The sequence below is a fragment of the Silene latifolia genome, chromosome 7 (assembly GCF_048544455.1).
Source record: "Silene latifolia isolate original U9 population chromosome 7, ASM4854445v1, whole genome shotgun sequence".
Lineage (NCBI taxonomy): Eukaryota > Viridiplantae > Streptophyta > Magnoliopsida > Caryophyllales > Caryophyllaceae > Silene > Silene latifolia.
This window is the reverse complement of record NC_133532.1, coordinates 87,709,229-87,726,394: the sequence shown is the minus strand read 5'-3', so window position 1 is coordinate 87,726,394 and position 17,166 is coordinate 87,709,229. Positions and strand designations below refer to the sequence as shown.

Genomic DNA, 17,166 nt, shown 5'->3' with positions numbered 1-17,166 from the left:
ATTCTCCCTCGGGTGATCGGACACCTTAACTCTCCGATTCAAGGGAGGTAAGGTGTCCTTCAGGGGATTGAGGGGTGTTGAACCATATAGCCTATATGTTTGTGTTTTGATGATGTCAAGGTGTTTTATATTTTATATACTTGTTGCGCGTAATCGTTTGTCTAAGTGTTTTAGAATCAACTTATTACAAGCAAGCAACAATGGAGATTGTGATGATAGTATGAAATGTTCAAGCCTCTATTCAAGATCAAACAATATAAAGATTCATTCAAGATTTAAGTGAAGACGAAGTCCGTCTAAAGATTAATCAAGCTTGGATGATGACGTAGCCTATACTCGAAGATCTCCTTGAAGATTAGAATAGTATAGATGATTATCTCGTAATGATAACCAAGAATGAGTTTCTTGAATTGGTAAAGTTATAGCTTTGCAGCTATAACATTACTAGTAAAAGAGCTCAATGTTATAGCTCCCCTACTATAACATTGAAATGTTGAGTTTATTATACACGACTTATAGTGTTTCAAAATCTTTTTGAAAATTGTTTAAAGTTTATTTTAAATGTTTTGATAAAAGTATTTATTTATTTAAGCCCGGTTTAGTGCGGAGTTCAGTTTTATGTTGAACGTTGACTAGTAGTTGTTTTGGACCAACTTATGAGTTGGACCTTGCTAGTAATTAGGGTTTCAACAAAACCTCTCTTAAAACCTAAATTCTAACCCATATATTGAGCTAGGGTTTGCACGAGTCACGAGGCTTACGAGCCGTGACATCTCGTGTTACCTAGGGTATATTTGGTAAAGATTTTATTCTATAATAATATCTTTACATATCTTATATATCTTACTTAATATATTTGTTTATGATAAAAGATATTCTTGTTTTAGAAAATCTTATCATATCTTAGAATTTATAGTAAAGATAATATTTGAATAGATTATATTCTATCTTTTCGAATATTCTTTATTATCTTTTAAGGCTTTTAGGAAAGAGATAATAGAAGATATGATTTCTTAACATATCTCCTTTATTCGGCCAATTAGTGTTCTTGTAAACTGAATTGCCCTACTCTTTCCTTCCTATAAATACTTTACTCTTTACAACATCTAAAGTAGAGACCTTAAGCATAAAAATTGATTTTAATTTTACAAAGCAAACCGTGTGTTTTCAGGCAGAAAAACCGATTTGTTATTTTTGAAAGGTCGTGTGTTTTAAACTTGTATACTCGTTCTTATTGTTATCATTATAAGATAATAGAGCTTAGTTGATTTCTTACTTGTTCATTAACGTGAACCTTTGCAAGAATCATTAGTACTTTCTTATTAGCGTAAGTTAGTCACTCGAGTATTTAACGGTACTCATTGAGTTACAGCTAGAGTTAGTTGTACGAGTTGGTTTAGTAAATTTGTAATCCGTAGAAAGGTACTAAATTTATTAATCGAGAATAGTGGACGTAGGTTTCGACTTGTGAAACTGAACCACTTCAAAAACCGTGTGTCTCCTCGTTCTTTCGTTCGTTTGCATATTTCGTTTTACATTCAATAGTTTATTAGTTAAAGTTTAATCAATAAACTTTAAATAATCAATTACATACACATAATCGAAAAAGCTTTCAAAAGTTTTAAATCCTCAATTCACCCCCCCCCCCTCTTGAGTATTTTGGATCAATAGACTCTTCAAGGGGTAAACACGGGAAATAACCCTGGCGCATCAGAATGCGGTTGACTGTGAGGTTGGGAAACGGGTCACAATCAAAGGGCGTTTATTCATCGGTTATGGCATTCACAGCTTTAAATCCCCACATTTCATTGTCATATTCCTCGATGGCTTGGGAGGCTATTCCCTTTCTCATGACGGCTTTGATCGGGGAAGCAGGAATCGTGATCGTTTTCCCGTTGAAGGGGACCCTGATTTTCTGGTGGAGAGTTGAAGTAACTGCCTTGACGGCATGAATCCAGGGACGTCCCAGGAGCATGTTGAAGGAGGCGTCGATGTCGACTGCCTAAAAACTGGTTTGCCTTTCCAGTGGTCCAGTTGCGATGGTTAGAATGATAAGCCTCGCGACCTTACGACCAGTGCCATCATAGGCACGTACTCCTTGATTGGTTGGGACCAAATCAGCTTCTTTGATGCCCAGTTTATGAGCCGTTTTGAGAGGAATGACATTCACCACGGATCTGTCATCCACAAGACCCATAGGCACATTCTTTTTGAGGCACTGTACGGTGATGTATTGGGCCAGGTTGGGGTTGGCTCCGAAGGGAGCGATATCTTCGTCGGAGAAGATGACCGGGTTGCTCAAATCAGGGACATCCCTTGTCATGTGTGCCACCACTTCTTCCGGGGAGGAGTTAGAGGGCACAGTCAGTTTTCCCAAGGCTTATAGTAGATCTTGCCGATGCTCGAAGGATGTAGCAATCAGTTGCCAAATTAAAATTTCGGCTTTTTCTTTCTGCAGTTGTTTGAGGATCGAATTCTCGAAGCCTTGGGTTGAGTATCCATGTTCGGGATAACTTGGTCATTCGTTGTTGGAGCGACCGTTAAATTGTTCGGGTTTTGATAGGGGCTTCCGGACAGGGTAAGATGACCGATCTCTTTCACCTACTTAACCTTCCCTGGGACGATATAGACATCTTTAACATCATCTCTCCAAATGCCATTGATTTCGGGATACCGAGGGTACCTTTGAGGGGTATTTCTCGGTGGGTAGTTTTTGTGAGGGAAATTTTTGTGAGGGTAGTTTTTGTGAGGTTGATTATTGTGAAGGTGATTGTTGTGGTTATCGTGAGGTGCATGCAAGAATGGTCGCGGGAGCAATCCATCCTGGTGAGGGTAGTTTTGGGTGCTCGGAGGACCTTCCCACGAGCGTGGTGTTGGAGGATTGAAAATCAGTCGGCGGTAAGCATCGTCAAGCTGGGTAATCCTTTCGGAGAGACTGGTTATAGCTTCCTCAACTTGTTGGAACATGGCAAGCATTGTTGCGGCACTGAACACAAATACCCCGTCCGAGGAATCTTTCTCCAGGGCATTCACCTCGTCATCAATTGGTAGGATGAGGTGTGAGCATTCCATGGTCGGCTCATCATCGAAGATAGCATGGATTCCCAAAGGGTTTGTCTTGTTATTTGGTTTAGTCGGTGGAGGCAAAGGTAATTCCCCTTTCTCGATCATGTCTTGGATGATGTGTTTGAGCTTGAAGCAGGTTTCCGTGTCATGACCTTTCCCTTGGTGGTATTGACAGTAGGCATTAGGGTTCCAGAAGCGGGATTTCTTAGCATCAGACGGATCCGGGGTAGGTCCGATCGGTTGTAGCTTCCCCTGGTCTATAAGCCTTTTTAGGGCGCTTGCATAAGTTGACCGTATATTGGTGAAGACTCTATGGGGGCGCTTAGATCTCTTGGCGGTTGGTTCAAGGAGGTTGACCTCATCAATCTTGTTCGTCTGACAATAAGGGCGAGATCCGGTTGATGTGGATCTGTGGTAGCCTCTACCGGTGGTTTTGGCTAGGACACCCTTTCGGAGGTCATCTTCAATGCGTGTCCCAAGGATTTGCAGGTCTTGGAAGGTCTTGATGTTTTGGTACCTTAGTAAGTTGGCGTATACCGGGCGTAGATTGTTGACAAACTTTTCTACCAAGGTTGACTTACTCGACTTGCTGACCAACTGAGTGCTTACCCTCCTCCAACGGGTTAAGAACTCGGTGAATCCTTCCTTGTCATTCTGGGTTAGGACCTCAAGAGTACGGGTATTGGCTTAAATTTCGACATTGTCGGCATATTGCTTAGCAAACTCAACTGCGACCTCATCCCAGGTATTAAGGTTCTTCGGGTCAAGGGAATAGTACCATTGGCGAGGGATCGGTTCCAAGGATGATGGAAAGATCCGGGTTAAAAGTTCATGTTTAACCCCTTTTATGGCCACGTAGTCTTTGAAGGCTCGAATATGATTGAGTGGGTCCCCCACTCCCTTGAATATGGGCACATCAGTCAGGGTAAAGTTCTCGGGTAGTTGATCTCCAACAGGTTCAAATCTTCGGTTGTTCTCAAGATGGATATTGTTACCCCGGGCTAGGAGTTGTTCTTCCAAGAGCTTGAGCCTTTTCTCAGTTTTAGTTAAGGGCGGAGTGTTGTGCTCTCCAGTTTCTTTGTTTTCCAGGGTGTCGATACGGGTCTCGACATGATCCAGAGTGACCTTAAGAGCAATGAGTAGGTTGGCTAGCTGAGCAGTTGTGACATCCCTGTTGTTATCATTGTTGTTGTTGGACGAAGTTGAAGACGGGGCCATGGTTCTGAGGCAGAAAAACGGCTCACATTACAACTCAAACCCACATGGTTCAAAGACTGAACGCAGACAACACAAGGGACGAGACAAAGAACAGACTCACAAGACGAGGATAACCGTGTGTGGTACCTCGGTGCTGACTCGATTTATTACGTGACGGTATTGACCAAACTTTTGACACGAGTCCAACGTAACGGCGTGACGCCATTAGACGAGTCTCATGGTGAGACGACTCATAAGTAAAGACCCATAAGTACGTTTGCTTCGACTCGAACGACACGAGGCGGAATTGGAGTGGTGGACTGAAGTTTTCGAAAATAGAGATTTTCAAAAAGATTCATTTGTCGTTTTATGGACGGCTTCCGAAGATAGGGATCTCCGCAAGTCGGTCAGTTGAAAGGGTTGACTTAAGTTTGTTTGCAAAAGACGGTTTTGAGTTTGAGTCGGCTCGGAAAACAATGTATTGTTTCCCAAGACGGTTTTTGAAATTCAAAATTGCATGTTTTGAAAATCGGGTTTGAAAAGTTTGAAGAGATCTCGAGGACGGTGTATGGTCCTCGGGATCCCGAAAGTGTCTCGATAAAAGGGTGTGTGCTTTTCTCGGGTTTTGAAAGAGCAATTGTCGGCACGAAAAGGGTTAAAATTCGTGTCTAGACGCGGCGATTATAACGACGTAAAAAAGTGATTTGAAATGGTTGTAGAAAACCGAGTTTGAAAATCGTCATTACGACGGCCTAGAAAGGCGTGTTGAAATGGATATAAAAAACGAGTTTGAAAATCGTCATTACGATGGCCTAGAAAGGCGTGTTGAAATGGTTATAAAAACCGGGTTTGAAAATCGTCATTACGACGGCCTAGAAAGGCGTGTTGAAATGGTTATAAAAACCGGGTTTGAAAATCGTCTTTACGACGGCCTAAAAAGGTTTACAACGATCGGGGAAAGACCGAGGTTTGAAACGGCCATTATAACGGCGCAAAAGGGTGTTTTTTGAGAGTTTGAAAATGACACGGAAGTACTTATGATCAAGTAGCACATAAGCACTCACAGTTTCTTTATATTATGCATTATGCTGACACGGGTTTTGCCTTAAAAGGAGGGTGCCCTAGCCTCGTGCTCGAAGGTGATGAAAGCTCTTTGATGGAACAAAAATGTGTAACGTCAATGGTATGCTTGACTCAATCAGGATTCGAAACGCGGGGATGAGAAAACTCACGCCGACGAGACGAGGCAATTGGTCGAAAAGGGTTAGGTTGTGGGCCCGGACAAGGAACCCGACCGTGACCGTAATATCAATTAATGCATTCCAACCAAGACCTCGTTCGAGTCTCACCATCTAGGGATCACAAAGACACAAGTGTCCTAGTTCTCCCCAGCGGAGTCACCAATCTGTGGACACAGCCACCTACACGCCCAGCCAATCTGTGGACATACAACGGTCTTTTGAAAGCCACGCTCAGCGGCGTAAAAATGCTTTTGACCGGATAGTTTTAGATCGGTCGGTTTTGTCTCGGCAAGGGTCTCGAAACGATTAGAGATGTTTGGAGTCACCACCAAGCATTTGTGGGATGCTTGGAACCCGTTCGAATCCACTTTAGCCCTCGGTCAAACGAAGCACAAAGTAGTGTTTGACATAGGTACTAAAGATAAGGAATCGTCCCTCTTTAGCATCCTCTCTCTAGAATGACTCTCGTACGCCCTGGATAAGGTCGTCCACTATCCAAAGTTTCTGAGTAGGAGGTGAAGGTATGTATTGGGAAGCCCTTTAATCAGACACCCAATCCCGCCCGGGGTAGCGGCCTCTACTGATCGATCTTGGTTGGTTGAATGCAAAAGTTGATAAAACGGTTTAAATGCATGAATGCGCATCCAATAGTTTAAACCTAGCATATGAGAGCTTTCTAAGTTGATTGATTTAATCCAAGTATCAAGTATAAGATGTCGAGTTAGATTTATGATTGATTTGCATGCAAGACGGAAATTAAACATCCATTTACGGAATTAGGTTTATGGTGCATAACGTGATCCATTTGTCTTAGTAAGGCATTTTGGAAATACGATTTTTGAATGAGCAAGTTAGTCCTCTGATCCATCCTATATCCGGGTTAGCCGGAGTCGGGATCATCCTAGATTAATGCTGGAAAGGGAACATACCCTGCACCAGGCAGCCAGATGAGGCGCGAGCCTATTGGCGATATAAGGGGGTCTCCCCTGGTTTCAAAATAGGAAAAGAAAAGGCCTGTTTAGGCGCGGGTCAGTCAACGGTATATGACGTGTTCTGACCATTGAAAAACGTTTATAAAACGTGGTGAGAAATGGGTATATGAACCCGTTTTGGTTTGAAAGGACCGTTTAGGCCGTAGTTGTGTTGATTTGAAGAACATGACTTGAATAATCATCATTGTTTTGACGGTATTCGATGTCGGGTTCGACTTTGTAAGCTTGACATGAATAGTTTTGAAAATAATTATGAACTAATTGTTTTAAGTTCATTTGAATATAATTAGTCAATACTCAGCATCGTACTCGGGTTAAAATCCGACATGGTATGTAGAACCAAGGATGACTTTGTGTTGGTGACTAATACATTTATTTTGAAAATGTAAAGAAATGATGAAAGGCTTTAAAATACATCCCAAAATGTAAAGAAATGAAATAAAAGGTTTTAAAATAACTTTTAAATGTAACTAACCAAATATTATCACCGAAACACGGATTAAACCGTCATGGTATTGAGAACCAAGGGTGAAAAATGTTTTATGGTTAAAACTTGTGAAAAATGGTTTGAAAATACTTGAAACGGTAAAAACCGATTACAAATATGAAAATGAAAAATAGAGGAAAAGAAGATACCAAACACGGATTGGACTTAAGGCTGGGCAGGGTGCTTTAGGCGCGAGCCTATGTGCTACGTAAGTAGCCTCTGCCTCAACCAAAAAGTCCGGTTTGTCTCATTCTTCCCATGTTTTGGACCATGTTATGCATGATTTAGCATGTTATAGTCATGAAACAAGTAAATACATGATAAAAGAAGGATATTTACACCCTCATACTTACATGCTTGGCTTATGGCGAGAAACCGACGTAAGTGTATCAACTCGTTTTGTCAGAAAAGACTCGGTTTAAAACCGTTTTAGTATGTAAAAAGAGTGTTTTATTAAGTTTAGTGATGGTGTAGTGGTCGAGATGGTCGGTCAAGTGATTTAATGCACGATGACGGTACCAAACAATGTGTAAGGCTTGTGTTTACGATCGGTAGGTCGTAAACACGTGTCGGATTATTACTTAGGAAGTCGAGTCTAGAATTTTAAGGGAGAAAAGAGGGGGCGGACACTCGCGTAAGTTCTCAAATGGTGGCAATTGAGGGGTATTTATAGGAGAATGAGTGGTTGTGTGAGTTTTGAGCGACGTGGCCACCTGGGCTGCTCAAAGAGGCGCGAGCCACGTCGCACGTCCTTGAGGTGTCTTGTCGCTTTCACACAAATGCAATCATGATTTGTTCTATCCTAGGATTTGTATGCACATGTTTGATACTTGACCATACATGAATCCGGGAAATCTTAACATGGAAGCATTTGAATGGTTTGTTTTTTGTGTTTGACTCGGTTTGACTCGTTGTTGGAGTCGAGATTTGAATTTTGAGTCGGTTTTTGGTCCAATGTCGGTTAAGACTCTAGTTAGTGTCATTGCAACCCCGTCATCATGCATTAAACACTCCAGGTACTTTTGAAAAGTTTTGAAAAGTTTTATTTTCGAAATCGTTTTAAGTTTTCCGACGTAAAGTTGTACACGAACTGTCGATCAAACGCCGCGATTCCAAAGCATGTTGTAGTCCGATAATCATCGGGTGTTTGTTGGAGTCTCAGCAGATACCGGGTATCTACAAATATCCGTCCCTTGGGATCCAACCTTTACTTACCTCTTTACTAAGAGTAGTTTGTGAAGTTATAAATATTGTTTTGGTTGGTAGCTTTTGACGATGAGTTTAAACCGAACCAGTCATAATCTGGCTGGACTAGACCCTCAGGCTAGTCAGATGATTGGTGATGTGACGGTGTTGGAGAATTGTGTCTGTGTATTGTTGTTGTATATCTTATATTGTGTATGCAGTAACTGTCCTCGTTTAGTTTTTTAAAAAACTGTAGTTGGGCAAGTATGATTCGGATGCGCGAGGGATTAGTTGGGCATGAGTCATCAAGAGTCACTTAGAAGTCTTCGCTGTTATGTCGAACATTTATTTTCTTTATTCGGTTTGGTTTTTGGAACAGTTTTATCGTACTTTACAGTTTTGGATTTTGTCATGTAATCACTTTAAACTTATTTATTTAAAGTACATTCTTTGATGGTCTATTTGATATATATTTCCTCGGGTAACTGAGATGGTAGCACTTTCATGCATTTGGTGGTCTTGGTAAGGCATCTTGTTATATGGGGGTGTTACATAAGATGTGGGTTCGACGCTGTCACATCGATCTCCTGCCAAGTATCAATGATCGTCAACCTTTATGTATTGTATAAAATGAAGAAATGATTCAACAAATAGGAAAATGCTCACCACAATCGGCCAGTAGGCCAACCATCTCTGCACAAACTCCGAGTACTCCTGGTCTGGATGGAACAGAGCATCACCACTTGACCCAGCCAAGTTAGCCACTCTCTCAGCCTCAGTTGGATCCCTATGTAACACCCCCTTCTTACCTGGCCAAGGTAATGGAAGAAGGTTAGCATCTCGGTTTCCTGAGGCTGTGAAATCGAAGTTGCAATTAAGAAACAATTAAATATAAATAAATTATTTAGTGAGTTACATAACCATGAATGAATAAACAAAAGAATACAACTCATGACCACTATACATAACAATCGGGATGGAACAAGTCATCGATAATGCGACAATTTTACGAGTTAATTCCAAATTAAATCATAAAAAATAAAATGACTTCAAAATAAAACATTTAACATTTTCGAACATATTCCCATAGTTAAAAATCAAAAAATTTCGAGCCAATAAATTCAAATAATATTTATTTGCAAAATAACCATATTTACCAATTTTTATCAAACAAAAATCAATTAACTAACTAAATTAATCACATTAATTTATAATAATTACACTTCTAAAAAATATAACATTAATGTGGTTATTTAAAAATAAACATGCATAAAATTAAAATGCAACTTAATTAATTAACTCTTAATTAAAATTAATGCATATTTACTCAATTTTACGCAATTTTATGTGGTAAAATTTAATATTATCCCATAAAATTTTATTAAAATCAAATTTTCGACGCATATCATCATACGATCAGATTATATACATGCAAGACAATATTTTGTGCAGAATCTAATTTTAACAACAAAATATTCATTTTCTATCAATTTATCTTATAAACTTAAAAAATCGTCTTTAGACTACAAGCATGTATGTAACAATGCTCTGATACCACTTGTGAGTATTTAGACACTCATTAGACTCTTCTAATGACAATAAAATTAGTAGTTAATTTATGTGTCTGTCTAAATCTACATGCATGCAAGAATATAAGAAGACAAATTCCTTACAATGGTGAAAAAAGGCAATATAGGGCACCACAAAGGTTTCCTACCTTTGTAGTTCTTGAGCTAAAAATGATAAGGATGATCCTCTAAGCTTTAGTACCCAAAGTTGAGTACCTCCTTTGATTGCACCCAAGATTAGCACAAATAATACTAATTTTATTAACTAGATAATATTAGTATAAAACCTTGTTGTATATAACTACCAATATTATTACACTAATAATATTTGATTTATATTATAGTTTGATATTATTTTGTGATGATTATAAGATGAAAATATGAGGTTATATTGAGGAAAAATTTAGTATTAAACCCCAAGTGATGGACCGGCCAAATAGAGGTGAATAAAATAAATTTTACATCAGTTTTTTATCCCAAATGATGTTGCATGAGGTGGGTATTTATAGAACATGAAATGTAAAGAATTGAGTAACATTTCATGTGCTTCTAGTAAAACAATTTAACAATTGTTGGACATAAAAGTCTTTCATAAAACCGGTCCATATGGACCTTATTTGGTCCATTTCGATTTCCCACATTTGTCGCACAAATGCTTATAAGTCTTATATTTAATTATCTTATATAATTAAATATTAATTTGATTATTTAACACTTAGATAAAAAAAATTAACAACTAATGACCCCTTAACTATTAATTAATTATTAGACCATTTTATCAATATAAAACGTGTCTTAAGAACCCTTATTAGCTAATTGTACAACCGCTTGTAAATATAGTAGCTAATTACCTCCGCCTCACAACTTACACACATACCGTATAAAATTAATTAATTAAATATTAATTAATAAATTCTAATTAATATTTATTAATTAATTATCATATAATTAAATAATAAATCTCCTTGGCCCGAGTTCGTAACTTGTCATCAAATAATACATTCACATGACTTATAACAAGTCAACTAATATAAGGAATTAATTAAATCGTATCTCATACAAATAATTAGTTTTTCAATTTGGGCATCATCCTATAGGTGTGATCTAATGAGATCAGCTGATCACCGCCGTCTTAAGACAGTAATGTCAAACTCTAGTCAGCCAATCATTACGGATTAACGTTGACCAGCTGACAAGTATATAAAACATATAACCCGAATATTTTTTTTATGAGATTTATTGAGTAGACGCACTATTGAGGAGGACAAGACTCCAACAGGTTAAATGTCACATAACTGGTTAGAATGCATTATAACATTTTAGGAAGCAATTACATGAAAAGGGGTGAATTAATGAAGGATTGAGCATTGTGACATATTATCCTTTGTGTGATTAGATGATTATTCTTGTTGGAAATTAATTGTGTTGTTGTTGTATTAATTAATTGGTATTGGGGGATTCTGGAGTATACTTGGTTGTTGTTTTTGAAACGAAAGGCGGTTGGAAAACCGTCTTCCGCTTAAGTCACCTCTTGGAGCTTCCCAGTCCAAGGGGGACGTGCACATTTAGTACTTGATATTTGGAGGGACTCGTGTGATTGAGACACGATGTCTGGCAGGGGACTCGAGTCGCTCTTGGGCGCGGTACCACGGATGTGTTCCGAGTACCTAATGTTGGTATGTGTTGTTGTGGACGTATCACTGGCATCAGTGATGTGGAGGTGAGAACTTGAAGTATGATCTTATGCATTTCATACATAGGCAGGAATCATGGTTGGTTGTCTTAACATTTATTACATAATCATTTCGTCCTTCTTAGTAGCATTCATTGAGCATTTGTATTATTAAGTTAACACTTGGGTTTTAAAATATCTGTGGTGAACCATATGGTGATTTTCGCCCATATGGGGAGCAGTGTCTGACAAGTAGCATGCATATACACGGTTGGAGGCTTTTGGAGAGCGATCTCACTTTTTAGATTGTCGACACATTAGCTAATCCTGTTTTCGATTCGATGACTCATTTTATTCTTTTGGTTGTACTAATTTGGAGGGCTTGGTACCTCCCTTAAACATGTAGTATTTGTATCTTTTAATTTAGCCACTTATCTATGTCATGTTGTTATTAACTAAGTATTGTATTAAAGTACTCTACTTCGTTTGTTCGCGCTACAAACTTGTGAAATCAAGTCTTTTGACACTCCCATGCGTTTGGGTTGCCTTGAGGAAGGATCTCGACTTATGGGGGTGTTGCACCCTTACACAACATCGAACGCGCCATGCGTGACCCAACGTACCACTCTTGTGACACGTCCACACGGTCCTCGTCTATCCCCTTTTTTATTGGTATCCCGCCCTTGCATTTTGCCATTTTATATCATCCTCAGCATCGTCAAAATGTCTTAATTGCAATTTAGGAGTAAGTAAAGCACCTTGCTTCATTCCTACGTTCATTTTAAAGTTCTTGCTTTGAACATTTATTTTTTGCACAATTTTATTCGAACTATGTTATGGGTTTGATTTTACCTTGACGGTAAATACGTAGCCAATCCTTTTGCTGGGATACAACCCAATTATATTTATTTTTAAATGTGCAAACTGAAGGACAAATACTTTTATATTTCAAATTCGAAAGAGTAAATAAGGACTAGATGAAAGCTTCTTAGCTAAAGTCAACTGTTTATTCAAATAATATAAAAATGCTGAAATTTTAAACTTCTAAGATAAGGATTCTAAAAATCCACCCTTTTTATTACAACATTAATAAATAATACTAATAAGAGACTTAGGCTATTCTTATGCTTCCATCTTGCCCTTACCTTTGTCATTCTTGTTATCTCGACGTCGAGGGGGGGGGGGAGGGGGGCTTTGCTACTTTGGACCGAATAACCAACGATCATTCTCGTGGTCTTGCCTTTGCCATTCTTATCTACCACCAACTTCTCAGCAGGAGGGGTTCTTTTAGACTTATTCTTTGGACGAACAGCTCGGAACCCACAAGAATATGAATGTAGCAAATGTTCCTTTGAGACCAACGAAGAGCCCATTCACGGCAATACTCGGAGGTGTGTGCCAACGGTGTCTGTGGTACAGTGTCAAGCTTTGGAATCTTTTGCTTTAGGCCAACATGTCTCAAGAGCCTTTTCGAGAATATATGAACCATGAATTCAAAGCCAGGAATGCAGATAGAATGAGAAGGGTCAAGGGATAATACTCCTGTCAATGATTTGAGATGCCACCATGGGACGATCCACTTGATCAAAGGTCCTCCTTCACTCTTCAACTTGTTTTCCCAACAATTGCAAACTCGAGTAAATCAACCATGTAGAGCCTCGTTGTCATCACAAGGGACAGCAAGCGATATCCATGTACATCAACTAGGGGCTCGATCAATCAAACTCTTACCATGAGCCAGACCTACAAGATAAAACAAGAAACCGTCTCATGAGGGCCCATGGCCAAAAAAAAAAAAAGAACGAAAAAAAACGAACGGAAAAAAAGAGGAAAAAAAAGAAAAAAAACGAAACGAAAAGAAAAAGAATAAAAAAGCCTAACTTTTACCTATAAAATAATGGGACTCCTAAGGTAAGGTAGCTCGTGATTCGCCTTTCTATTATCCAAACTGAGGATAATCTCTCCCAGTATCAAGCAATTTGGGCTCTTGCGCAGCGTTATTTGTTCAATTATTCCAAGAAAACGAAGATTTCCTCTCATTTCAGAGTCAACATGGCCCTTCAAGATGTAGCAGTGTAGTAGGCAAAAAACCGAATGCCATGCGCCTCGCAGCATACGTTAATGTGGGGTCCTCCATATTGATAAATAGGTCTAGCAAGTCGAACATTCTCACACCATTAGGGGTCACTAGACGGTCAACTTCGGCTTTGGTCAGTCCTTAGAGGTCCCTAAATTTTTTTAAGTATCCTTGGAAATTAAGAGGCAAGACTAGAAGATGTTCTGAATCCCATCCACCAATTGCAGCTATTTCTTAGGGAAAAGGGCATATTTTGCCTCCAGGGAAGGAAAATACATGAAAAGTAGAATTTCAATACTCAAGACAAGCATCTAAGAAGGGTTTTATTACCTTTACTTGTTTAAGGCTAATGATGGATCCGATGTAGAAAGCCGTCATGTCATGTTTTTCCACATTTCAAAATTCGTTCGTGCCCTCCTTGAGTAGGGATTCAAAAGCATCCATGTTTAGAAAAAAATATTTTGAAGTATTTGATGTATGCCTCGGAAATAGGGAAGAGAATTGTGAAGATTATGGCTATACGAGCCCTCTATATAATTTTTTTTTTTTTTTTTGCAATAAAAGCAAGCCATATATTCATCTATTAAAAGGAATAGAAAGGCAATCTTACAAAAATGTGAACCAATATAAGCTACTAAACTAGCTAGAGACCCTACTATTTCTTCCTCTATATGTGATTGGGACACATACAATAATCTTATAATTACTAGAAATTGAACTTTCTTAATAATAAATTCCACACTATGCTCCAAACCTCTAAATATCCTAGCATTCCTTTCCTCCAAAATGCTATGCACCACAGCTCCTAGACATCCTAGAAACCATTTGGTTTTCCAGTGTCTGCAAGTACATCTATTAGAACTCCAATGCATCTCATTGCTGAGACTATTCGTACGCCCAGAAATCTTCATCCATGAGAGAATTTTTTGCAAAATTTCTTTGGAGAACAAGCACTTAAAAAATAAGTGTGTGTGATTCTCATTGTCAGTCTTACAAAGAACACATCGATTAACCAGTTGTATGCCTCTGCAGTTTAGTTGATCAATGGTGGCTAGTTTCTTCTCCATTGCCAAGATTAGGAACACACTATTCTTAGGTTGTATTGCTCGTTGCCATACTGCCCTTGCCCAGCTAACAGGATTCATACATTGCCTGAACTTATCATACAGCAGGTGGAGCTGTAATTTACCCTGATGAACACAACTGCTCAGGAACTTCTTAGCTGTCTGAATGTCCCCTGTGTGTAGCAACAACTCATCTCTAACCTTCAAGATATTGCGCTAGCTTTCAGAGTGGTTAGTTTTGGATGGTGCAGTCCATATGCTCCAAGATTTGATGTTATATTTCAGATGCCATTCAGACCAGAGGCTACCTGATTCCTCATCTGACTCCCAAATCCATTTCCCCAGTATACATTTAATCCAAGCCAGCACTTCCTTTATATTGAAACCACCTTCCTGATATGGTGCACAGCAGGACATCCAACTTTTCATTATCAGTTTTCTGCACCCTTCCTCAGAATTCCATAAGAAATTTCTGCAAAATTTGGTAATTAGGTTGATCACTTCTTTAGGTATCTGCAAAGTGGAGCACCAATATTGTTCCATGCCAAAAATGACAGATTTCAACCAACTTATCTTCCCTGCAAACGAGAGCTTGTAAATAGACCAGTGTTGTAGAGCTTTTTGAACTCTATTGAGAAGATCAGCAAACATGCCCTTGTTCAATTTCCCATCATTTAAAGGCACTCCCAAATATCTAAAGGGAAAATCTCCATCCATAAAACCTGTTGCCTGAAGTATCCCCTTCTTAATATCATCTCTAACACCTCCCATGTAAATATTAGTCTTCTCAGGATTAGCACACAAACCAGACATTTTTACAAAAGAATCAAGAGCTTGTGTAACAGCAGCAACAGATGGAATGTCACCCCTGACAAAAAGTATTAAATCATCTGCAAAAATTAAATGATTGAGCCTCACTTGCCCATATTTTGGATGATATGAAACTTGGGGTTGCTGATGAATGTGCCCAAGTATGCGAGATAGGATTGATATGCTCATAACAAAGAGGAAAGGGGAAAGGGGATCTCCTTGCCTCACTCTATCACCATTAATCTTTAAACTGAACTAAGTAGAGGAAATACACCCTAGTATCCAGTCCTTAAATTTAGGTGGGAAATTATAGTACTGGAACATCTTGTTTATGAATTCCCACTGAAGGGAATAAAATGCTTTCTTAATGTCCACTTTTATTAAGCATCTTGGAGAGACCCATTTTTGTCCATAACCCTTCACCAAGGACTGAGTAAGCATGATATTCACAAAAATGTTCCTGCCTTGAACAAAAGCCCCCTGTTCTTTGCCCACAATTTGTGACAAACAAGGTTTCAGACGAGCACACAATATCTTGCTAACAGTTTTATAGAACACTGTACAGCAAGCAATAGTTCGATAATCCATCACAGTAGCCATTACAGGTTTTTTGGGAATTAAAGCAAGTAAAGTGACATTAGCTTGCGTAGACATTTTCCCCGTTCTAAAGAAAGACTGAATGGCTTTGTAGAAATCTTCCTTGATAGTCTCGCGAGATTTCTTAAAGAAATGTGCAGAAAACCCATCATGACCTGGACTCTTGTTTGAATCAATAGACAACACAACAGTCTGTATTTATGTCTATGTAATCTCCCTACAAAGCCCATCCCAGTCAGAGGTAAGAATCTTAGTCCCCTTCAACTCAGCCATAGAATCACAGTTGACAGCCACATTTTGACCCAACAGCCATCTATAGTATTCAACAAAAGCTTGATTCACATCCTGAGTTCCAACCTTCTCAATCCCCTGTCTATCCATTATCCTTCCTATAGTAACCTGATGCTTTCTTGCAGCAATGTTGGAAAAATAATAGCTAGTTGGAGCATCATTATATTTAACATCCTGAATTTTTGCTCTTTGTGTCAGTGAGCTCCTCTCAGTTTTCTTAAAGATCAAATACTGTTGAAGCAGTTGTTGTTCCTGCTCAAAAAGTATAGGATCCAAGGGCCTCATTTGGAGCTGAATTTGGCAAGCTTCTAGGTCTCTTTTAGCGTCCTGCACTTTGTTAGATATCCCAGAGTAGCTAGTATGATGAAACTTAATAAGACTCTTCCTTACATGTTTCAATTTTCGAAAAAAATTGAACATGACATTACCTCTCACAGGTAACCCCCAAGCCTGCAAAACCATAACATCATACTCTTTGTGATCTGCCCAACAATTAAGATAACTAAATTGTTTCCTAGGCTTATAACTATCCTACACATTGACAAGGAGAGATGAGTGATCTGATATCCCCGAAGGCAGGACATGAACCTGAGTGTTAGGGTACTCAATCAACCAAGAAGGATTACTAAGTACCCTATCCAGTCTAGACCAAACACGAGCAGTGGCTTCTCTTTTATTAGTCCATGTGTATTCACAACCAAAGCTATGCAAGTCATCCAAAGTACAATCCAATAAACATTGATTAAAAGCCATCATCTCAGTGACAGATGGTGGATTAGGGCCAAGTCTCTCCTCCATATCCCTAACAATGTTGACATCCCCCAATATAATCCAGTTGGTAACCTTCCCTTTTAAACTCCTTAGTTCATCCCATAATCGTTCTCTATGCCCAGCATCATTGCTACCATAAATAAAAGTG

The 17,166-nt window shown here is 38.9% G+C and overlaps 1 protein-coding gene across 1 annotated transcript; it reads right to left on the bottom strand.

Annotated features, from left to right (window-relative positions):
• Window positions 1–8,765: 8,765 nt before the first annotated feature.
• On the bottom strand, window positions 8,766–16,013 carry LOC141590333 (uncharacterized). The gene is made up of 4 exons (XM_074410931.1): window positions 15,676–16,013; window positions 14,858–15,417; window positions 14,240–14,722; window positions 8,766–9,022 (listed from the first exon to the last, which is right to left on the bottom strand). Exons 1-4 carry the CDS (start codon window positions 16,011–16,013, stop codon window positions 8,766–8,768), a joined length of 1,638 nt encoding a protein of 545 aa, XP_074267032.1.
• Between the last annotated feature and the right edge of the window lie 1,153 nt (window positions 16,014–17,166).